General features: G+C 51.3%; 10 protein-coding genes across 10 annotated transcripts; 2 read left to right on the top strand and 8 right to left on the bottom strand.

Moving 5' to 3' along the window:
- Nucleotides 1–58: 58 nt before the first annotated feature.
- On the bottom strand, nucleotides 59–3,035 carry BJY04DRAFT_233062 (aldehyde dehydrogenase family-domain-containing protein; the record flags this gene model as incomplete). Its single annotated transcript, XM_073719874.1, has 5 exons — nucleotides 59–1,735; nucleotides 1,967–2,255; nucleotides 2,315–2,648; nucleotides 2,729–2,900; nucleotides 2,960–3,035. The coding sequence occupies 5 exons, from the start codon at nucleotides 3,033–3,035 to the stop codon at nucleotides 240–242; spliced, it is 2,367 nt and encodes a 788-aa protein (XP_073574615.1). The 3' UTR covers nucleotides 59–239.
- A 310-nt stretch (nucleotides 3,036–3,345) lies between these two features.
- BJY04DRAFT_182054 (uncharacterized protein) lies at nucleotides 3,346–4,656 on the bottom strand. The gene is made up of 2 exons (XM_073710282.1): nucleotides 4,134–4,656; nucleotides 3,346–4,067 (listed from the first exon to the last, which is right to left on the bottom strand). The coding sequence occupies exons 1-2, from the start codon at nucleotides 4,423–4,425 to the stop codon at nucleotides 3,487–3,489; spliced, it is 873 nt and encodes a 290-aa protein (XP_073574614.1). The 5' UTR covers nucleotides 4,426–4,656; the 3' UTR covers nucleotides 3,346–3,486.
- A 510-nt stretch (nucleotides 4,657–5,166) lies between these two features.
- Nucleotides 5,167–5,626, bottom strand: BJY04DRAFT_182052 (uncharacterized protein). The gene has a single exon (XM_073710281.1). It carries the CDS (start codon nucleotides 5,523–5,525, stop codon nucleotides 5,250–5,252), a length of 276 nt encoding a protein of 91 aa, XP_073574613.1. The 5' UTR covers nucleotides 5,526–5,626; the 3' UTR covers nucleotides 5,167–5,249.
- Nucleotides 5,627–5,982: 356 nt separating this feature from the next.
- Nucleotides 5,983–7,534, bottom strand: BJY04DRAFT_170616 (uncharacterized protein). The gene is made up of 4 exons (XM_073709229.1): nucleotides 7,247–7,534; nucleotides 6,544–7,170; nucleotides 6,305–6,495; nucleotides 5,983–6,252 (listed from the first exon to the last, which is right to left on the bottom strand). The coding sequence occupies exons 1-4, from the start codon at nucleotides 7,460–7,462 to the stop codon at nucleotides 6,216–6,218; spliced, it is 1,071 nt and encodes a 356-aa protein (XP_073574612.1). The 5' UTR covers nucleotides 7,463–7,534; the 3' UTR covers nucleotides 5,983–6,215.
- Nucleotides 7,535–8,027: 493 nt separating this feature from the next.
- BJY04DRAFT_233060 (uncharacterized protein) lies at nucleotides 8,028–9,763 on the bottom strand (the record flags this gene model as incomplete). The annotated part of the gene is made up of 4 exons (XM_073719873.1): nucleotides 9,160–9,763; nucleotides 8,965–9,108; nucleotides 8,848–8,918; nucleotides 8,028–8,793 (listed from the first exon to the last, which is right to left on the bottom strand). Exons 1-4 carry the CDS (start codon nucleotides 9,343–9,345, stop codon nucleotides 8,028–8,030), a joined length of 1,167 nt encoding a protein of 388 aa, XP_073574611.1. The 5' UTR covers nucleotides 9,346–9,763.
- Nucleotides 9,380–9,793, bottom strand: BJY04DRAFT_182048 (uncharacterized protein). Its single transcript, XM_073710280.1, has one exon. It carries the CDS (start codon nucleotides 9,777–9,779, stop codon nucleotides 9,573–9,575), a length of 207 nt encoding a protein of 68 aa, XP_073574610.1. The 5' UTR covers nucleotides 9,780–9,793; the 3' UTR covers nucleotides 9,380–9,572.
- A 410-nt stretch (nucleotides 9,794–10,203) lies between these two features.
- On the top strand, nucleotides 10,204–12,081 carry BJY04DRAFT_215244 (glycoside hydrolase family 13 protein; the record flags this gene model as incomplete). The annotated part of the gene is made up of 3 exons (XM_073715429.1): nucleotides 10,204–10,693; nucleotides 10,744–11,506; nucleotides 11,553–12,081. The coding sequence occupies 3 exons, from the start codon at nucleotides 10,204–10,206 to the stop codon at nucleotides 12,079–12,081; spliced, it is 1,782 nt and encodes a 593-aa protein (XP_073574609.1).
- A 286-nt stretch (nucleotides 12,082–12,367) lies between these two features.
- Nucleotides 12,368–13,301, top strand: BJY04DRAFT_182045 (molybdopterin synthase catalytic subunit). Its single transcript, XM_073710279.1, has one exon. It carries the CDS (start codon nucleotides 12,406–12,408, stop codon nucleotides 12,991–12,993), a length of 588 nt encoding a protein of 195 aa, XP_073574608.1. The 5' UTR covers nucleotides 12,368–12,405; the 3' UTR covers nucleotides 12,994–13,301.
- BJY04DRAFT_182044 (SCO family protein) lies at nucleotides 12,368–14,142 on the bottom strand. The gene is made up of 3 exons (XM_073710278.1): nucleotides 13,662–14,142; nucleotides 13,279–13,603; nucleotides 12,368–13,213 (listed from the first exon to the last, which is right to left on the bottom strand). Exons 1-3 carry the CDS (start codon nucleotides 14,079–14,081, stop codon nucleotides 13,092–13,094), a joined length of 867 nt encoding a protein of 288 aa, XP_073574607.1. The 5' UTR covers nucleotides 14,082–14,142; the 3' UTR covers nucleotides 12,368–13,091.
- Nucleotides 14,143–14,616: 474 nt separating this feature from the next.
- On the bottom strand, nucleotides 14,617–17,330 carry BJY04DRAFT_205810 (uncharacterized protein; the record flags this gene model as incomplete). The annotated part of the gene is made up of 5 exons (XM_073713637.1): nucleotides 14,617–16,584; nucleotides 16,624–16,659; nucleotides 16,696–16,750; nucleotides 16,781–16,833; nucleotides 17,241–17,330. 5 exons carry the CDS (start codon nucleotides 17,328–17,330, stop codon nucleotides 14,617–14,619), a joined length of 2,202 nt encoding a protein of 733 aa, XP_073574606.1.
- Between the last annotated feature and the right edge of the window lie 4,076 nt (nucleotides 17,331–21,406).

Here is a 21,406-nt window from a genome sequence, read left to right as displayed (position 1 = left end):
CACTTTCCAATATTCTTAGGAGAGTGGTCTATGATTTTGTCATTGAACCTCTATTCTCAGTTTATTGACTTGGAAGTACTAGCAATCTTGGCACCTGTTGATGTTCCTCTATCTTGGGCCCTTTAAAGCACACGTCCACACCCGGCTGCCTTGTAAAACGTTTACATGGGCTACATCGGCATGGGTCTGGCTTTGTCAAACCGCTGTGTCTACCTTTTGATCAGAATCTGACACCACACTCAACCATACCTCGCGTTGGAAGCCTCATCGTCGAACCAGTTCGGGGCAACTCCATAATTCATCACAGTACTCTTCACCTTCGTATAGCTCTCATAAGCCTCAACTCCGTTCTCCTTTCCAAAACCACTCTCCTTGAATCCACCCCATGGCGAAGATGGATCGTTCAAATGGTGTCCGTTGATCCACACGATACCTGCCTCGACACTGTCCGCGACGCGATGAGCCTGTGCGAAGTCATTCGTCCACACCGACGCACCTAGTGCGTAGGAAGTATTGTTTGCGATGTTCACAATCTCATCTTCAGAGGAGCATTTGATCAGCGCGATGACGGGCCCGAAGACCTCGTTGCAGGCTAGATCTGACTCGGCGTGGGTTTCAATGACGGTCGGTTCGAAGAAGAAGCCCTTCCCTGCGGAGTTGAGCGAGGAGTTCCCGCCGCAGAGGATCTTTCCACCTTCCTTCACGGCTCTCGATACGAAGTCCGTACAGCGTTCAACTGCTGCTGCAGAGATGACAGAGCCGATCTGTGTTTTCTCATCTGTAGGATCGCCCATTCTCAGTGCCCGAACCCTCTTCTCTAGTAAACCCTTGAACTCCTCATAGATATCCTGGTGGACCAACAACCGACTCCCGGTAACGCAAGTTTGTCCACTGGCAATAAAGCCTGCGAAAAGCGCCGCTTTCACAACAGTTTCCACATTAACGCTCGGGAATAGACAGACCGGTGCCTTTCCGCCTAGCTCTGCAGTGATGGGAACCATATTCAGCGCCGCAACGGGTGCAATGGCCTTGTATGCTGCTAGTCCTCCTGTAAGATCGATCTTGGATATCGTTGGGTGCCCACAGAGATATTTTCCGGTCTCCCTTCCGTACCCAGCTACGATCTGTAACACGCCATCTGGAAGTCCGGCTTCTTTGAAGAGCGGTCCGAGTTTGAGGACGGAGAGGGGTGCGAGCTCAGAGGGCTTCACGATGACAATGTTCCCGGCGGCTAATGCAGCGGCTATCTTCTTCATTGCAATGAGCAGCGGATGGTTGTATGGTGTTATCTGCACGACGACACCAAGAGGTACCCGGGTGAGTGTGTTGGTCACAGCGCCCTTAAAAGGTGTAACGCGACCTTCGTGGACACGAACCAGGGAGGCAAAGTATTCGAGCCATTCAGGGACTCGGGAGAGTTGGGTGCGCATTTCACGGATTGGGCGGCCAGTCTGAGATGTTTCGAGGGGGACAAAGTCATTCAGCCGGGTGCGGAGGAGGGTTGCGGCCTTGGAGAGGACGGTGAATCTGTCAGAAGCATCCTTACGAGACCAGATGCCGCTGTGGAAGGTTTTCCATGAGGTCGTAATAATTTCGTTGACTGTTTCGGAGGAGGTGGAGTCTATCGTTGCGAGGAGAGATTCAGTTGCGGGGTTGAGCACGGGGATTTTAGTTGCTGTTGGTGGGGTGTATTGCCCGTTGATCCAGTTAGAAATATGTGGAAATTCCGCCATTGCTAAGGGAGAAGCTGAGTAGCTTTTATGATGACTTGGAAGTACTCTGAAGAATTCAGAACAAGAATCAGAAGAGAAACAGACTCCTTCGAGTTGGGGTCAAGGCGATAACCCCGCACGACAACAGCGAGAGATAAGCTTATCTCTGCGTATGCTAACAAGATGATAAGAAGACGATCACTCGGCGCAGACAGTAGTGCTTCCAAAGTACCACGAATGGTCTCTCACGTTACCCTGTCCTCGTCCCAGATTGCCTTCCAGATTGTTAACCCCTTCAATGACCTGCACGTCCGCTACTGTGACATTTGCCTTGACTCTAGATGTAATCCAGTATTCCGGGGACGACTGACTGTACTCCGGGACAAACAGGTCCACGACTGGTTCCCTCGACGCACGGTACAACACCTTCGGGATCTCGTCGTCCAAGTGTGTGACACGGTAGTTTGCCCCGAGCTGTACTCCATCGTCTGTTATAAACTCAGCGAATGCGAAGTTCCCAACGGAGGGCGCCCCGAAGGTATACTTCACCGAGTTACAATCGTCAGTTATCATAATATCCAGGTCCAGCGAGAAAAACCTACCAGGTCAACATCGATCCCCTCACTTCTCAAGTTTACTGCATATAGCGTCGCAATTGCACCGCCCAGACTGTGACCCGTCACAACGATCTTATAACCGGGATACCGAGCCCTCGAGTCCTCAACAGACCCGACCAAAATCTGCTCGGCAGAACTAGCAGCCATCCAAAAACCAATATGTGCTCGACAGCCCGAACAAGTATCCGACACATCGACCTGCATGATCTGGAAGTCTGTGTGACGGTTTGCGTCTGACATGGTGTCACGGAAGGAGATTATCAGGAGGGAGTTCGTGTGGTCGGCGGCGATGTAGCCTGTTGTATCGCCTGGGACAATTCTATTGACAGATTCCAGTGTCGTTAGTGCGGGTCATAGCGAGGTAGCAAATTTAAGCTGAGCGAGGAAGAATAAGCTTACCCTGAGAATACATGAAGGACCTCCGTGTAGGCGCTGGAAATGAAGGGACAGTATCCTGTCTCGCAGTATACGGGCAAGCCGATGGAAGAGGAGTTGTGGTTTGCTTTACAGCTTGATGCAGCGGAATACTCAGAGAAACGGGTGAGACTGCTGAGGAGGGACGGAGAGATTCCTGTCATTTGGCAGATGCGTCAGTAAGCCATGATTTGAGAGCGTCCGGGGAGATCGCACCTATACAGTCGGGTCTAGGAACTACTGCGCTCCAGACGGAGCTTATTGCTCCAAAGACTAGAAGACAGAGGTGCATGGTGGAGGAGTTGTAAAAGAGAGAGGTAGATGTAATGAGACTCGAGGCGTCCGTTCGTACTCCTGGCTCCAGAAGACCGGCACATGCAGTTCGACCACAAGAGGTGCATTTCACGAGAAAGCCTATGCCATTCAGCTTTTCTGTGACTTTTCAAAGGTCCACGTCTCCTGAATTTTGCCTTTTTGCTTGCATCCTTCCAGCGCTGAATCCCCCTCAAGGTTACGCGGCTGCAACTAGAGAGTTATGCGACACTAGACAAGGGGAAGCAGTACACAAAGGGATATAGATCGTCTCTAAAATACATCAGGGATCATAAAATGAATGCCTATCATAAATTCATATATACTGCATCAGCAAGTAAGTAGCTATAACATAGGAAGAATTATATATATACAATACTTTGTTGACACGATGCCTGCTCATACACCAACAACCTGTTATCAGTGCTTTCTCACATTTCATAAACCCTCGGTGCCTTGGTTGTAGGAAGCTCCGCTATTGGGGGACGAGCTCTGGCAGCATATAATTCGGCCTGAGCATGGGGCGCAGGCAAATATCCCGAGGCCAGAAAGCTTGCCCGCGTTTCCTCCAACCGCTTCTTGAATGTCCGCCTTTGAAAACACAGGGCTGCAGCCGACGATGCAAGGCATACGACAAGTGCGACACCCAAGCCAACACCAACACCCACGACAGCGGTTGTGTTATCCGAGCATGTAGCGTCGTCGCAGGTCTCTGGGATAGAAGCTGGATCTGAATTTAAATCTGCTGTGGGATCTGCTGTCACGGTAACAGTTCTAGTAGCTGTCTGCAGGTTGCTAATGCTATCGATGGTACCGGCGCTCGTGCTTGAAGGCGGATTGATCACAGAAGTCGGCTCTGTCCAATTTCCACCAGGACCAGGGGCCATCAGTTTCCCTATATCGAGCTCGAACGCTTTATCGCAACAGTCTGAGCCATCAACGCTACAGCACCAATGTGAATTGCTCTCTTCGAGGCAAGGTAGAATATGAATTCCGTGGGACGCCCGCATTGCTGTGTAGGATACATTGGTTAGTGAACGTGATGGTATGGGAAAGTAGGAAACGTTTTAATGCGTACAAGAAGGACAGTAATTTGGACAATCGTCGCTCTCCCAGGATGAATCAGTGCAGGTATTCAACAGCATAAACCCTGTGTATCCTGAGACTTGCCCAAGGCAGAGTCCACTGGTCAGACAATAATCGTTCTCGTCGCCATTGGTTTTAGCGATCCCACAGCAAGCGCTGTTCTCCTTCTCAGGGAAACAAGGCTGTTGCTCGGGTAGGCCGAATGTCCCATCGGTATAATAACACCTGCTCGCTAGGGCAACAGATAGAAGAGTGCTCTGAAGGAGAAGCCGATGAACAGCCATTGTGAAGTCACGGCCAGGGGTAATGTAAAATGAAGACAGTGGCACAGATGTGGCAGTCGGAAGAGCGCGAAAAAAAGGAATACCCCTGAGACTTAATGGAAATCCCGGAACACTCAAAGACTACCCTACAAGGGCCAAGGGTCCGACTTGGATGTAGGCGCTTGAGCTAAACGGGAGTCTTTATTTAGCTGCCCAAAGCTAGATCGTGGTGCAGGGTGCCAGGGCCACCGCGGCGCTTAGGCCTCCCCTTTGATAGGCGCTAACTCCACAGCTCCTAACGAGATACTGTTGGCTTTCATTTTGTTGGTTTGGCCTGTTATCTTGATCGAGCCAAGGGCCAAACTAGTCCTGCAGGTTGACTGCGGTATAATAATTCGAAACCACAGTGGTTGCTGCTCCAACTCTCACCACTTTGTTGCTTTTTCCCTGTTACCCACGCATGACATGACTTTGAAGCTCAATCATTCGCGCTTTCCCCTTGAAAGAAAACCACTTTTGGGCCGTTATTTCTCGACGATGTTTTGCCTGCTTCAGCCTAGTTATCGCATGCGATCCCATGTGTTAACTCGAATAGCTGCTAACCTGACCCCTGTCTTACGACTCGCTAGTCGCCAGTCTATATACATGTGGAGAGAGTCTTAGTTAGTTGAATACTGTATTCCACTCATTGCACACCGTACATAAACTCCAGCCCTGCGAACGAAACGCTGAGCGTAAATCACAACAATCCCTGCAGTCATTGTCAAATCACTCTCTGGATACCATACTGCCGCTTTGTTCCTAGAGAAACAGTTTCCCAGTTGGCCAACCCCCATACCTAGGTACTAGAGGCCAAGTTGGCTTACGTCACGCCTCTGAAATGAAAAATGACTCGATATAGTCTTCGAATGTTTACTCAGTTGTATAGTCGACGAAATCACGACTTCTCCCACTGCCGTCGGCTGGCTTGGTGCCTCGCGGTCAGCCGAGTCCACACTGAATGAGAAATCTAGAGCTCGTCGATACCTTGACAAACGTGGAGCTTGCGGCAGGGTAGGAGTCATCGGTACCTGTGGTTGTCTTGAGTGACCCATAAGCATGGTAAGAGAAAACAAGCGCATGGTTAGATCGAAAAAGCACACCCATCAATGGAGGCTTCTTCAGACGTAGGGACCTTCTCGGTGTCAAGAATTTCACATGGACTCGTTTCTTCTGCTGCGGTACCACTTCCAGTCTATCCAAGTTGCTGGTTGTTGAGCCTCCTTAGACATGAAAATAATGACAGTCGCTTGAATAAGATTTGAACTGGAGCATGGGACGCTTCGAAACGCAGGGGCCGCTCCTTTCATGATCGGGAAGTGTAACCCACTATAGCATGGTACTGGGTTGTCGACACTTTACCGGCTGTCTGGCTCTAAGCGCCAAAGGGCGCAAGACTGTTTCACATTTATCGAGTTACAGGGCGCCTACAGAGCAACCTTTGAAGCCGCCGCCTGCGCATCACCCAGTTCTATTAGCCGCCCCTGTGTGGGGACAAGAGGCTGACTGAGCTGGTCCCATAATTAGACCATGTGGCATGAGTTTCGTGCCTGATCGATGGACTGGATGATGCTGATCTCGAAAATTATTTTGGGGTTGGGTTCACGGGTAGGTAGCAACAATAAGTAGCATGCAAACTTTGTTTGTTGGGTTCTTTGGTTCAGATGAGAGGGTTTCTAGAAGTGTATCGACTTAAGCACAAGTCTTGTGTAAGCGCTGATAGATGACTCCGGCTTGAAAGTGGTGCACAAAAATGTCTTATATTCTAAAGCTTATCTACTTTGATTTCTCAAGACAATATTCATATACCTACTCACAGTTAGGCTCGGGCCTCAATAGGAGAAGAACGCAGGTGACTTACATGCTCATACCAATCAGCGCTACTACAATACCAACGACGCTCTGGCGCGGAATAACGCGGTTACTCCACGCCCAGCCCAGCCCTACAATAATGCAGGTTTTGAGCTGCCCGATAACTGCACCGCTGACTGCGCCGGCAGCGTCAACGATGTAGAACTGAGACAGATTCACCATACAGGCAAGAAGGCCGCTCTATCTGGGTATTAGCAGTGAAACTTGAAGACTCGCGAAGAAACATACCAGCAAAACCATGCTCCACATGGATGATGGGACAGAGGACACAGCGGGTGTATCCTCCGCCCAGGGTATAGCGCACAAAAGCAGACAGGCACTGATCGGTGCCTGGTTCAGAAGTAGCTGCATGCTGCTTAGCTCAAATCGTTTATGGTAGTGTCCGATCCAGACAGTGTAGATCGAGCTCGCGCAGACGGCCGTCAATGCGAAGATTACTCCTTGGGTTGTGGTTGTGCTGCCGCTATCAGCAGTGGGGAGAGAATCGTAGTATGTGACAACTCCAACTCCGGTGCAAAGGAGGACCAGCGGTACAAGTGCCGCACGAGGAATCTTGACGCGGAAGAGAACATAGTTCAAGAACGCTACGGCGGGGGTGAGGAGGAGACGCGCGAGTTGGTGGAACATGACTGAAGAGTGCGCCAGCGACAGGTTTTGGAGAACGACTTGTATTGCCATTGCGGCTGCGATGGGAGTCATTTGTTTGAGGCTGACATGTTTCGGGACGAAGGCGCCGAACCAGCGACTCGATGCAAGCCAGAGTGTCGCGCCGGTGATAAAGAAATGGTAACAAGCGAGGGAGACTTGACGGTTGCTAAAGGAAACATTGGACATAATGGATTTGTTTGTGAATACCTTCAAGTCGGTTAGTATGGCAGCGCCTAACAACGAAACGCCGGGGGACGGACTCCAGCGATAGGGGCATGCTCACAATTCCAACAGTCGAGGTCACATTCAAAAACGTCCATATCATAAAGCGCGCATTTCGACTCAATGGCACGTCATTTGTTTCCTCCGCTGCCTTTTCCTTCAGATCGGGGTCGTATTTCTCCATGAGAGTTGTGTCCTCAGGGTCCTTGTCGGGCGCAAAGCGGGACAGATCAGCAGCCTCATCTGGGTGTTTTGGAGTCGATGGCGAGTAAATCATGACAAAGGGAGGCGAATTGAAAGCCTAGGAGAGAAGCAGAAAGCATATTGCAAGGCTGAGAGCAGCCGAACATGATTGATTTAAAATAAAAGAGAAACAGGGGGGATGGAGCGAGACAAAGGTCTGGTCTGGTCTGGTTGGGCGTGTCAGCCGGAAGAGGGAGCCATAGCCTCACGGGTCCAGTCCGATCAGGTTAGCGGACACTAGTCTAGTCTTACTCCGACCAGCTCCAGAGTCCAGCGACAGCTCGACTGCTAAAAACAAACAGCCTTAAGCGATGATCTGACATTGGCTGAATGGTTCATGCTACCCCAGCCTTGCTGACAGGTCACAGATCACTTTTGCTGCTGATCCGAGAATAAATTCTCGATGAACTCCTGTTGCACCTAGGCCCTGAGCTTGCCCAGATCCGGGGGAATCTCAATAATAGGTAATGTCTCACCAATCTCTGCTCGACCGTTGCACTGGGCGACTCGACCCACAAACGAACCGGTTTCTGATTGATTTGAAGTTTTGAACAGGAAAAGCTATCTTGTACAAAGTTTTTATCTACCGAAAACAGAGTTTACCCCACAAGGTACCCTCTCGGATACTGCAACTCTCGCGGCTTGATTTCCCCTTTGGACCACGGAATAAACGACGTGTTCCACTGCGAATACACGGTCTCTTCGCCCGCAAGCAGGCGCTGGAGATTCATTCGCGTGCTGTACACCATGTTCCACGACTCTGCTTCGCGCCACTCGTCGGTCGTATAATTCTGGATGTCTGACGATCGCGAGTTCGGTCCTGCTGGCTTGAAGGTGCCAATCACGTTCGGATATACTCCGAAGCATCGGATCTGCTGCCGGCCGTTTTTACCTCCACAGAGATCGCCGAGGGAATTGTCCACTTCCGCGCTCCGCTCCAAAGAAAGAGCCGCAAGGATCTTCCGTGCTCCTTCATAGGTCACCGCGTATCCATACAAGCAGCAGCCATGACCTGCCCGATAGACAAAGCGCGTCGAGTCGATTGAGTACTCGGGATGTTGATTTTTCCAGGTGTCACTTGGGCCGATTGGGCCCTCCCACGGACCTCGACGGTCAATACTGGTGGTGGTGGGGTCGTCAGGGATCACATATAGCTCGGTTTCATTCTTTCCTTGCAGCGTGGCACAACCTCCAATCCAGAGAAGGTCCCAGTTGGTACCGTATGGCTCTTTTCTCGGCGCCTTGTGGTTGTCAGAGAGCTCCCGTACCCCACGGGCAATTTCGCGCAGTTGAGGCCTGATTGAAACGTCCCAGTCGGCATCATCTTCCATGATGAGGGCTGTGGCATATCTGTTTTCGACAACACTATGACGTGTCAGTACTTCTCTTTTCTCATTCAACTTGTGAAACCTGGCCTACCTGCGTAGAGCGTTCATGTGAGCTCGCCAGCATAAGACAACTGTGTATGGGATATCTGGGTTATCCATTCCCTGGATACATAAGCATAAGTTTCGTAAGATCGAGACTGATACACACCTGCGGCAGAGCCTTGTGGGATACGTCGCCTGGTCGAACGCCCTCTAGCCATTCGACATTCATCCCAGTGATTGAGGCGGCCAATGACAGAGAATCGTGCTTATCGGTCCGCTCTTTGAGTCCAATGGCGTAAATGTGTTGGAACTATAGGAGGTGAGTAAGGATGCCGCTGTGAGCAAGAATCAGGCAACTCACCCCTAAAGTCTCATTTTTTATCCGCTCAAACATCACATTCTCCAAGCGAGACCGGCCGGCGTGGATCAACTTCCTCGTGGATTGGTAGCCGTCCTGGTTGTGGAAGAGAAAGGCCAGAACCAAACAGGAGCAGAACACCCCAACCGCCGCCTTGATCAACTTGAGGTTCCAGCGTGTCATGATCATGGTCAAAGGTTTGAGATGGATTAGAAGAAGGCCGTCTCACATGGGCAGATTGTTGACATGGATTTCGAGTTTTGCACATCCTCTGCGGTGATATCTGGCCATCACCTTTTTGAAGAAAGGGTACACCATCTCCACGGAGCCTATTCAGTGTAGCGTACCCAAAGCGTCGCGAATCTCGCATTCCTAATGATTCCTCGATATCGAAAGCGGCGGTAGAAATAGTGGCCTCAGGCAGGATGATCCAGGAACCAAGCTTCCCTCTCGCAAGATCCACATCTCCAGGCCAATTTTAGACTTCCGGGGACGTGGCTTGCAATCCCATTGGCCAAAGCCCCTGAGCTGGCTCCGAGTTGCACCGTTTTCACAATGTCAGCTGAGTCCAAGCTCCATGTCCGCTTTCGGCAACACATCCCGCAGCAGGCGGAGTCCCTCATTGCCGACTTGCGAGCATTGCTCAAACATACCCCTCTATTATTTTGGCTAATATATCCCGAGTACTCTGTGGGAAATACATAGGAAGGTGGTGGACATGAATTACCTACGTACTTCCAACAAATCATTTCTCCGAAACATGTGCTTCTTATGACGTCAGAGCAGCACTACGGAGGAGTTGAGCTTCTCTCAGCAAATGAAGATGACTCGATCCCTTCAAACGATCTGTGGACCGATGTCTGTCTGCTGCGTATCTCACTGGCTCTTGACTCCAACGGAACGAGCAACGACAGCTGGCCATTTGGGAGACGGGCCATACTCTCCGCCCTCCCATCGCTAACCCCACGTTACCCCTCCATCAACTCCTGACAGCCCCTTGCCTAACACTCAGGTCATCCATTCTGCGATAACGGCAATTGAACCAAAATGAGCTCATCTTCTGCGCTCTTGATACCTCCCGGCGACATCCACCGTGCCTGGTGGAAGGAAAGCTCCGTCTATCAGATCTGGCCGGCATCCTTCAAGGATTCCAACGATGACGGTGTAGGTGATATTCCAGGCATCGTTTCGAAGCTGGACTATATTCGCGACCTCGGAGTCGATATAGTTTGGCTATGCCCGTCCTACAAGTCTCCACAAGTCGACATGGGATATGACATTGCCGACTACTACAGCATTGCAGACGAATATGGTACGGTCGCGGATGTCGAAAACTTGATCAAGGGATGCCACGACAGGGGAATGAAGCTCCTTATGGACCTGGTCGTTAATCATACTAGCGATCAGCATGAATGGTTCAAAAAGTCGCGTAGCTCTAAAGATAGCGAGTTCCGCGACTGGTATGTCTGGAAACCGCCCCGAATTGACGAGAACGGGACGAGACACCCCCCAAACAACTGGGTATCGCACTTTCAGGGTACGTGTTTTTTCTTGGATGTTTGACTTGGATATACTAATCTCCTGTAGGGAGCGTCTGGGAGTGGGATGAACCGACGGGAGAGTACTACCTGCATCTATACGCCGTTGAACAGCCAGACCTGAACTGGGAGAATCCTAAGGTACGAAAAGCGGTTCATGACATTGTGCGCTTTTGGCTCGACAAGGGCGCCGATGGCTTCCGCATGGACGTTATCAATTTCATTAGCAAAGATCAGGCATTTCCTGATGCACCAGTACAAGACCCAGACGCGATCTGGCAATGGGGTGATAAGTACTACGCAAATGGTCCTCGTCTCCACGAGTACTTACAAGGGATCGGGGCCATTCTTAAGGAGTATGACACGTTCAGTGTGGGGGAGATGCCTTTCGTGAAGGACACTGATGAAGTCCTGAAAGCCGTACGCTATGACCGCGGTGAGATCAACATGATCTTCAACTTCGAACATGTCGACATTGACCACGGCCCTCACGGAGATAAGTTCAAGCCAGGGAGCTGGAAGCTCACCGATCTCAAAGCGTTTTTTGAGCGCTGGCAAGTCTTCATGTACAACAACGGCGGTTGGAACGCGCTGTACTGGGAGAACCACGACCAACCTCGCTCGATTGATCGCTATGTTAACCCCCCGTCAGCTCTCAGACCTGCTGCTGGCAAAATGTTAGCGATCGTCTTAGCCTTGCATGCAGGTTCTCCATTCATTTACCAGGGTCAGGAGATAGGCATGGGAAATGTCCCTATTGAGTGGGGAATTGAGGAATACAAGGATATTGACTGTCTGAATCACTGGAAAGGGTATGTTCGTTTGGGAAACACAAGATCAAGCTAACAAGGTTTGTAGATTGCTAGAGACAAAACAGTTCGATACCCAGGCGCAACAGACCGCCAGACAGGAATACCAGAAGAAATCTCGTGACAATGCCCGCACACCGGTGCAGTGGTCCTCTGCGCCTAATGGCGGCTTTACCGGAGAGAATGTGAAGCCTTGGATGTCCGTCAACCCTGAGTATACTCGAGTGAACGCGGAGGATCAAGTCAAGGATCCTCAATCTCTATACCACTTTTGGGCCTCAGTCCTCAAGCTCAGAAAGGCGTACCTCGATATCTTTGTGTACGGCAACTACGAGCTTGTGGACCGTGATAACCAAGAGGTATATGCCTACACACGGACATACGGAACCTCACAAGCTTTGGTCTTAGCCAACTGGACAGACCGAGATCTGTCGTGGAATGCCGCGACACACAAGGCAGATCAGTTCAAAGAGATATTGCTGGATTCCTACGAGTCTGCGAGGGCGGCCCAGGGTCAATTCGCAGGGGAACAATGGACGCTCCGGCCGTACGAAGCTGTTGTGGTCTTGTTGAAATAGACATAAATATAGATCATGAACTAGATATATAATATAAGTTTTTGTGCACTCTACGGTTAGGTATAGAGCTAGCACTCGATTGACCTGGAAGCAGAGCATGAGACCCATACACATTGATCACGATTGTACCTTATCTACTACCTAGATACCTGCAGTTGCTGCAGACCCGTCTTAGAAGAAGCGACGTTTCCATTGCTCCTTCCAACGCTGCGTCGGCCAGTTCTATAGTGCTTATCAGTTTACGCCTGAGGCATGATATCATATCTCCAACCCCTCACCTGCTCATCAGACTCTCCCCCTCTCAGAAGAATATAGTCAACCACCATGTCAGCCCGAACACTCCCAGACGATCAATTACAGCCTCAGGACACAAGCAAAGGCAAATCCATTCCTCCCCACCTCGACCCAACCACCTACCCGCGAACTCTCACAACAACCCACAACGAGGTCCCCATCCAGCTCGAAGTAACCTATGACCCCCTCGACCCCAACGCCGCATTAGCGACAGTATCATCTTCCTCCGCCGGCGCAAACGTCCTCTTCCTCGGCACAACACGCGACACGTTCGAAGACCGTCCCGTTGCGCAGCTATCGTACACATGCTACCCGCAGCTTGCTCTAAAATCACTCGGTAAGATTGCGAAGGATGCAGTCGCAAAGTTCGGGTTGAACGGTGTGTACATTGCGCATCGGCTAGGTGTTGTGCCTGTCAAGGAGGCGAGTATTGTTGTTGCGATCAGCGCGGGGCATCGGGGCGAAGCGTGGAAGGGCGCAGAGGAGATTTTGGAGATTGTGAAGGAGAAGGTGGAGATCTGGAAGAGGGAGGAGTTTGTGGATGGGGGGATGGAGTGGAGGGAGAATAGGGAGAGGGATTCGAGTGGAAGGGTTATAGAGGGGTCTGGGTCCGGGTGAGAGGTTGGTTGGCTGGTTTGATGAATTGGAGATCTATGGTACATGGATGGCATGGCATGGCATGGTACATTGGGAGTATATTACAAGAGAACGGCGATCTAGTCCTTCTTCAGAGGCTTCCCTTCTCTCTTCCAGTCGTTGATGTGCTCCATGATCGTCTTTGTCGCAGAGTCCGGCGTGTCCTGCCGTCCAATACACTCGACAAAATCACCCTCGGGGTCTGGCATAGTTGTTAGCATCTACCTGGCGACTAACAGAACTGAAGAAAGGGAAAGAGACACATACCCATAAGGTAGAAGTAGATACTATGATCCACCAGGTAGTCCTCCCCAGGCTTCACGTCTCTCGGTGTGCTGAAATACACCCTGTACGCCTTGCACACCTGCTTCACCTGGTCGTATGTCCCCGTCAACCCAATAATATCCTTGTGGAACTCCTGCAGATAGTTCCGCAGCACCTCGGGCGTATCCCGCGCGGGATCGCAAGTAATAAACACAGGCAAGAAGACATTCTCCCCCTTGTTCGCCTCCTTTACTTTATCAATAATCTCTGCCATCTTGTCCAGCTCGTCCGGGCAGATATCAGGGCAGTGCGTGAAGCCAAAGTATACCTATCAATTCCAAACAGTCAGCACCACCCAAAAGCTTTGGTTATGGAAAAGAACCTACAAAGGAATACCGCCCCTTCAACTCCTCCTCCGTGAAGACCTTGCCATTCAAGTCCTTCAGCACAAACGGCCCGCCCACCTTGGGCTTCCCGACACCCTTGCTCATCTCCGCGATGCGCTTCCGCTCCAGCCTGTCCTTCTCAACCCGGAAGTAGATAATCATACCCGCGCCCGTAAGGACAAACAGCAGAGCGGATTTCCAGGAAAAGGGGCCGGTCGCGTTCCGCGTCTTGATTTGACCCATTGTGAGCTTTGCGCGGGGCGTTGTTGTCGAGAAGGGTTGCGAGGCGGAGGGTGTGCGGAGTGGTGTGATTCGGGGGACATTCTTGGAGAGCTGCGACGGGGCCTGTCGGGGCAGGAGGGAGGATTGACGAGAGACGCGAGCGAGGGTTCGGGTGAGGGTCCGGATAGGTAAGGACATTATGGCGGAGTGTGTGTACAGTTGAGGGGAGTTGGAGAAGAAGAGCGGAGAGTCGCGGAGTGTAGCTTTTCGGAGTGAGATCGATCTCCAGATGTGCTCCGGCTTGATTAGGTATAGTGTTTATGCCTAAGGCATAAATTTCCAGCTCCCACGCGAGGCTCTTCTTTAAAATCTAGATCGAGGACTTTGAGCATAATGAAATGAAAGTCAGAGACTTTTGAAATTGAGACGTATATCCACGGTCGTATCATCACTAGAATTACAAGATTACTCCCGCTTTATGCCCCGAGTCTATGCTGCGAAACAATCGACGAGGTCAACAAACTGAAAGAAACACGCGGCTCGAAATGCAACGTGAGAGGAGAAGGAGACAGCACAAAGGGAAAGAAATAGAACGGCAAAAGGAAACAAGCATAAGCATAGTATGTATGTCCGCGAGGTAAATAAAAATATCACATGTTGATCATCATAGAGCGTCAAGCTGAAATCCAGAGAAATCAAAGTTTTGTCCAAAACTCGCTATTATGTACCCTGATCATTGTACACTTCGACTCGCCTGGCTTGCACGGCTGGCTCGACTAGGGGTCGTCCGGGGCTCCTCTTCTTCCAAGACATCGCTGAGACGAGTTGGATGGCGGTGACGAGGTGTCAGAGACTCCCACCCAGAACCGACGCCCCAGCCTGATCCGCTGTAGTCAACAGACTGGTCGTAATTGGCGTACATGGGTCCAGACGACGGCGGCATGGTGCTGGTTACGTATCCGCCTTCACTATCTTCAGCGGACGCCTGCTCATACTCGTCGCTGTCTTCGGACATCGGCCGGGGATACACGATTTGGCGGCCTTGCGGATTGTGCTGGTAATCGCCATAATCTTCACCGGTCTCGCTGCTGCCCACACTTGGATCACGCGGGGCAGTGGTGCGAGGAGCTTGCGTAGCCTCTGGCTCATAGTGATAGCCGGCATAATGCCCCTGAGTGGGAGCAGCGGTGGAAGATGGTAGCGCCTGGGAGTAACTTGACACATTTGACGTATGAGTGGACCTTTGCCCCTCCACGAATGGATCAGTCTCAACAGGTGAGACGGGTACCTCCCCGTACAAGTGTTCAGAAGTGCTTTTTCCTTCGGCTCCGGAGTAGGGCCCTTCCCTAGTGGGTGGACGCGCGGGGTCCCGACGAGGAAGGCCTGCAATCATTGGGACTACCTGCACTCCGCCGACCAACGTAGGCTCTCCATTGCGGAGAGAATTTGTGCGGTCTCGCTCCTCCTGTTCACGACGGCCCAGTTCTTCCCAAGCACGGCGAGCCTCATCTTTAGAAATCTGGAGTTCCCGGCGCATCTCCCTCAGCAATTCCTCGATACGGGTTTTATCGCTGTCTGCCTTTTGGATTGAAGCGACCGCCTCATTACGGGCCTGTCTCTCAGTGCGAATTTGTCTCTCAAGCTCTGCTTGGAGCTCCTTGGATCGCTCCTGCTCGGCACGCGTGTCAAAGAACCAGCGCTGAAACTTTCTCTCGGACGATGCACGTAGACGCTGCAGTTCTACTACGGCATGGAAAAGATTGGCGCCAGCCGCGCTAAGGTCGGTGACTTGGCGGGCCATCTGCTGGCTTAGAGGGTCTCGTTCGAGTGCTTCGTTGTTTTGTTCAAGCTTTCGAATCCAATAACTAGTCAGCCCCTCCCAGTGAGAGGAAAGTGTCTCCCATCGCTCAAACGCGTGAGGGAAAGCGACGCGTCGAGGTTGTTGCGGTTGCTGGGTCTGAGCCTGAGATGTAGCGGGCTGGCTAGTTGATTGTGGGCCTGGGGGTTGTTGCGAGGTAAGCTTCGGGGGTGGAGCCTGCTGCGGCGCAAACGAAGCAGATGTCGCAGGTTGTCTAGGTTGGGACAAGGTACTACTTGGTATTTGCTGAGCTTGAGCGTCCGTCCGACGGGGGCTCGTTGGAGATGGTCCCGAGGCAGCAGCTGTGGTACGAGGAGGCTCGGGTGCAACTGGGGCTCTCGGCGCAGCTCTTCGCTGCATGGGTCTTTCGGCAGCAACGCCAGCAGGATAGGGTTGGGCCGATGCCTGAGCCCTGGCTTGCTCCTGCTGCAACCGCCTGCGCTCGGCTTCTTCTTGCTCCCGATCCTTTGCTTCCTGTTCAGCCTTTCTGCGAGCCTCTCTATCCCGGCGTTGTCTCATAATGTCAGTCGGAGTTCGTACACCGCTTGCAGGGACAGGGACCGGGCCTTGAGCCACCCGGGAACCCCCATTTTGACTTCGACCATTTCCTCCAACTCCGGACACAGCGGATCCCCCTAGATCAGACATGAGAGCATTCACTTCTTCCAAGTCGGGAGTAAATGGGAATGGCTTCCGAATGGCCTCCTCCAAGGTCCAGAGGATGGCAGATGCGGTACGAGAAGAGACTCGAGTGGATCTACGAGGCCAATATGATCCGTTTGCTGCCGGAAGGGTATCGTCGAGGGCGGAGTCGCTATCTTCGTCTTGGTTCTCGGTTCTCGTCTCCGATAGAGCTGGGCGTAGTGCAGTTGCTCCACGAACTTGTCCGGAGGCAGGTCGCACTAGCACTGGGATCGTCTGCTCTATATGAAAAGGGCGGCCCGATGCATCTACCGAACCGGGTCGTCGAGGGGAATACCGCGATGTTCTGCGTAATGTGCGGGTGTTGCTGTCGAGAGCACTCGCGGGGCGATTAGACGGATTATTAGTAGGATTAGGGGCGGATCTAGGAGCAGCCTGCTGCTGGCGTTGCTGCGGTTGGGTCGTAAACGTAGAGTCGTGAGCGTCGTTGGTATCGTGAAGTGTGCGATAGGATTGGTGATGCACTGCTGAGGTAGGTGGTGGTTCAATTGAAGGCGGCTGTGACGACAATATGAAGATTGAGCCTTGAGGAGTTAAGCGATTCAATTGGCCTCAAACACAACTGCGAACTGAAGCTGTCGGTCTCTGTCCTACTAGATCGATTCAGATCTTGAGACGAACGGCTAATTGAGAAATGACAGCGCCCGGAATGTGGATATGAACGGTCTCGAAAAAGGGGAAAATGAAAAGAAAGAACCCTAGTGTAAGGGAGACAGAGAACTGGGAACAGCTCAGAGAGCAGTAGGCAAGGAATTGAGCAGTGGCTGGTCGAATGAGCGTCCCCGTTGCGGAATTACGATGGCTGGGAAGACCAGAAGCTGGAAGGACGGGCTCCTGCTGCTGCTCCTGGACCACAACGAGCTCTTGGAATGGCTCGTAGTGGTCATCGAGCAGAGCTGACCGTCAATGGCTGCGGGGAGACAAAGACCAGCCTTGATGAGGCCGTGGGCGAAAGAGCGACGATGCTTGTAAAAGGACGAGAGACGAGGAGTCGGCGATGATCGCGAGCAGCAGAGCCGGAGAGAAGGCCAGCGAATTGGTATCACGCCCGTCACGTAAGATTGTGCCGCGCCGGTTTGCCGCAGATCAACCCGGATTCTTGAAAAAAAAACTGTCGTTTCGTCTCCGTATCGCGTATTGATCCTTCGTTGTAATGACGAGCTCTCTTCCTCGGCTGGGTCAATGGAGACTCAACCAGCTCAGACAGACTCAGAGAGACTTGATGGAGATTCAATGGATCAGATTTCCGTACAGAACAAAACATTCAGCAGTATGTTGCAGAGATTTCAACCTTATATAACCAGAAATGGTGGATTGGGCCTCCATGAGGACCCAGCAAGGACCAGACTACCTTACCTCTTCGAGTCTCCAGCTCCGAGCGCACGGATCAAACCAAGAGCCTGAGCCCTGAGTGTCAGGAGATGATGAGGTCTTAATTGCGCTGCTACCTTGAGAACTGTCAATGAGTGGGCTTACGGTGGGTGTTTTTCAGGTCTTTTCGAGAATCTACCCAGCAGTCCAGGAGCCAACAACTCGAGCCTTTGTGCCTGATGAGTTGGCAGTGGCGGGCGCCAGTCTGGTTTGATTCTTTCTGTTTGCTCGTCAAGGATCATACGTCGAATATTTTATCTCGATATATCTTGTTACTGACCCGGAGTAGCAGCAGGCATAGTACTTCAGAACTTTTGCTCTATCGAGGGGTGGTCCCCCACCACGCAGGGTACCTCTGATGGCACGAAGATTTGGAAGCAATACTCGCTGAACGGGGCATCACAATCAGTATGTCTTTTGTTTACTTACTCGACGGAGTCAATTCGGTGCCACTATCAAGGAGTCGCGAGTCATTAACCAACCTCACTGCGTGCGACATACAGAGGAGACGGGCTGTAGGAAGGGATTCGGCAAATTGACAAGAGAAGATCACCCGTAAGGGCAGCTCATCTCTCGGGACGCTCACTTCATCTTGAGCATCGCAGAGAGTACCTTACAGTATGTCTCATTTCCAGCGTTCTGGATTCGGCTGCGATTGGTCTTAATGGATCCATCAATGTCGCAGATATCTACTCTCTCGCCTCGAAAGGTTCAGCGATTTCTCCGACAACTCTTGCTGCTGGGAGCCGGCTCATCTGTTCTATCTCAGGATATTCTTCTTACACTAAACCCCAACCTCGTTCGTGTCCATCCGAACATCGAGGTAACTTTCCTAGTTGGTCTGTACTGTATCTCCCAACCTCGCTCCCAGCTAGCACATGAAACCGCAGAATAAAGAATGCGGACTGAATGCTGTCAATGAGGTTCTGTGGATCAGCCTTCCGAGAAGAACCTATCCTCATAGCATCCGCGGACGTGGAGCCTCCGGATGTTGGATTTGCAGCCGGGAGGTGGAGCGTGCCGCTTGTATATAGAGTATTGTTCTGCCGAACCTGGAGCGACATGCATGCACATACATATGCATCAGGCTTATAAGAATGTTCTGCCTGAACCTTATGTTCCTGGGTCTGCGGTTTCGACTGCGTGGGACGAGTGCTTCGGTCACTTGTGAGCTAGGACAACAATTGTGAGTTACTCTTCTGGTGGATAGCCACAGCAATCGTATCTTTAGCTTTATGCCCTTGCAACCAGCAGGCCGTAGCAAATGAGCGTACCTAAACGAACTTTGGTGGGGTTCGGGTGAGAGTCGTGTCAGGAAGCTACCTCCATACGTAATGTGTCAGCTATATAGAATGGCAGAACCATTGGACATGTCATACCAAGTATCAATCGAGACAAATATCTCTCTCGAAGGGCTGTGCTCGGGTTCTCGCCTTCTGGAATTCGGAATATTTGCTGTGTAAAGTGATCTAGTCTGCTGTGGTCAGCCTACTGAGGCGACTCAATGGGCGCCGTCATGAATATATATTATATCACCTTGGAGGGCTCTCAAGAAATATAGTTTTCGGCGATTTTTGATCTTTTGCTAGATGAAATATGGTACTCTCCCGCCAAGCATCGAATTATTATAGAGATATCTCGACCAGTTCAATTGATTCTATTGATCGATTGCACTGTGCTTATTTCATAAGCCGATGAACCCGGAGTGTTTGTGATCTATCTCCAGCTCCCGTCGCTGCTATGTGATATGCCGACAGATCGGAGCACCGCCGTGTCCAATCATGCCTTTCGATTCAGCCACTCTCAGTGTACAGTACTTATTTAAGTACGTTGATATAAGATCCATGCTTCGGATTTGTGTTAGCCTGTTAGCCTGGTAGATGATGACAAGAGGACGCCTATAATACTCCAGTATACTACCCCGGAGTATAAAAATCTCAGTGAGGTAATGATGCGACGTGTTCACGGTGAAGCATGATCTGTGTAACTTCCGATCAGATGGAATCCATGCATTGGGTGGCCATGATCGAGATCCATCCATCTATCCTTGAAGCTGAAATATCTCCTGACTGGGATGACTATCGTGACTTTATGCATCACAGGGCCAATCGGAGGTTGAAGCTCGCTCGTCGAGGAAATCTCTGTTGCAGACTCAGTCGCACAATCACTGCCATCCATGCTCCTCGCTTATCATTGATCCGGCTCTTACTTACGCACATACCAGGATCACTTGGAGTTTTGCTTGAGAAGGACCAAAGTCTAGAGGAGTTTCTCATCTGGTAAATAATGGGCTCGGTATATTTGTATCAACACTAACTTGGTTGAGAAGTACGTGCTTAAGCTTTCCACAATTGATGCATAAATATGATCTTCATGCATCGAGGCAAAGCTGATGGGCCATGCATGTCGATAACCGTTCACGCCCACATCTACAGTAGCGCCCACCCCAAGTCACAGACAGCTGCAGCCCAGGATGAAGAATGCGGACAATGCAGTTCTGCTTCCCCGGCGGCACGGTGGGATCTGGACTCGATCCCATGCGTTGCCCTGACTTGTGAAATTGATTGCTGATCGAGGACATTGCCTGGTGCATGGGCGAGGTGTCTGTACTCTGGAGAAGCTACGGATCTTCTTCCAAGGTTGGTGTCAGCGACAGCACAAGCAGGGATCGTGAGGTACAGACCAGGAACCGCTGTGGCTTCTGGGGACGGACTGTAGCACAAGCCTTCGGCAGCTCGCTCACTTTACTTGGAGTATCTATGTGCCGCGGTCAAGGCCATTGGCTCGAGAGTCTTAATCGCAAAAAAGGTGATGCGTCAGGCGTCAGGCTAATTTTGAAACAGGCGTGGATCGAAGAAAGCGAAGGTCTCGGATAGGTCAGATTTTCAGCTGCAAAGCAAACAACCGCCAGGGTTTTGGGTATTCCCTGCTGGCTGGGCTGTATCACAGCAACCGGAATGGACATGCGGAATGCGGGTCTTGCTCTGCTTGAGACTCATTTGAGGATGGATGGATGAGCATCCATTTAGCTGCCGTAGTGGGGGAGAGTGGACATTGGGACAATGGACAAGCTTCAATGGCATTGACTCAAGGTGAGCTTTGGGCAGCGTGACATCTCACATCCACGTAAAGTACGATTTCCAATCTCTTCCGATCAGATCGAGAAGCCGTCGGTCTTGCAGCCATCACAACTATCACTGGTTCACTGCAGATTTCTTTTCATCATTGCCGAATTACTGGCTTTCGGTCTCCGCTCCCCGTCCTCTCATCAACCTACTTACCTAGTAACTACAGTATGATTGCAATGAGCGCATCCCGAAGGTCAAGTCTGCCACTGTCCAAACCGGTTTGTGGCAATGGAACAGCATTGAAGTATTTTGGATTCAAGGAACGCCGCAAATAATGGGCCAGAAAAACCCGGTTGAAAGAAATCCCAGATTCCAGAGAGGGGCCTCCTCCCTTGCAGCAGCAGCAGCGATCGCCTTGCAGCACCTAGGCTCGACCATCCCTGGGGAAGGAGATCATGTAAGGCCACTCAGCACTGGCTCCCTCCTACTGTGGACCACAGCTTTGTTTACAAGATGGAGTGTGC

Source organism: Aspergillus karnatakaensis (genome assembly GCF_047715665.1).
Source record: "Aspergillus karnatakaensis strain CBS 102800 unplaced genomic scaffold BJY04scaffold_9, whole genome shotgun sequence".
Classification (NCBI taxonomy): domain Eukaryota; kingdom Fungi; phylum Ascomycota; class Eurotiomycetes; order Eurotiales; family Aspergillaceae; genus Aspergillus; species Aspergillus karnatakaensis.
Note: the sequence above shows the minus strand (reverse complement) of the source record. Positions and strands in the feature narration are given on the sequence as shown.

Excerpts from the sequence above, each read along its gene's own strand:
- BJY04DRAFT_182054 (XM_073710282.1), bottom strand. The coding sequence starts at position 4,425 with ATGGCTGTTCATCGGCTTCTCCTTCAGAGCACTCTTCTATCTGTTGCC. Across the intron at positions 4,068-4,133 it reads TCCAAATTACTGTCCTTCTT|CAATGCGGGCGTCCCACGGA; the intron begins GTACGCATTAAA and ends TATCCTACACAG.
- BJY04DRAFT_182048 (XM_073710280.1), bottom strand. The coding sequence starts at position 9,779 with ATGAGGGACTCCGCCTGCTGCGGGATGTGTTGCCGAAAGCGGACATGG.
- BJY04DRAFT_182052 (XM_073710281.1), bottom strand. The coding sequence starts at position 5,525 with ATGCGCTTGTTTTCTCTTACCATGCTTATGGGTCACTCAAGACAACCA.
- BJY04DRAFT_170616 (XM_073709229.1), bottom strand. The coding sequence starts at position 7,462 with ATGATTTACTCGCCATCGACTCCAAAACACCCAGATGAGGCTGCTGAT. Across the intron at positions 6,496-6,543 it reads TGTGGAGCATGGTTTTGCTG|AGCGGCCTTCTTGCCTGTAT; the intron begins GTATGTTTCTTC and ends ATACCCAGATAG. Across the intron at positions 6,253-6,304 it reads GCGCTGATTGGTATGAGCAT|GTATATGAATATTGTCTTGA; the intron begins GTAAGTCACCTG and ends AACTGTGAGTAG.
- BJY04DRAFT_182044 (XM_073710278.1), bottom strand. The coding sequence starts at position 14,081 with ATGTCCTTACCTATCCGGACCCTCACCCGAACCCTCGCTCGCGTCTCT. Across the intron at positions 13,604-13,661 it reads TGAAGGGGCGGTATTCCTTT|GTATACTTTGGCTTCACGCA; the intron begins GTAGGTTCTTTT and ends TGGAATTGATAG. Across the intron at positions 13,214-13,278 it reads TATCTACTTCTACCTTATGG|ACCCCGAGGGTGATTTTGTC; the intron begins GTATGTGTCTCT and ends CAACTATGCCAG.
- BJY04DRAFT_182045 (XM_073710279.1), top strand. The coding sequence starts at position 12,406 with ATGTCAGCCCGAACACTCCCAGACGATCAATTACAGCCTCAGGACACA.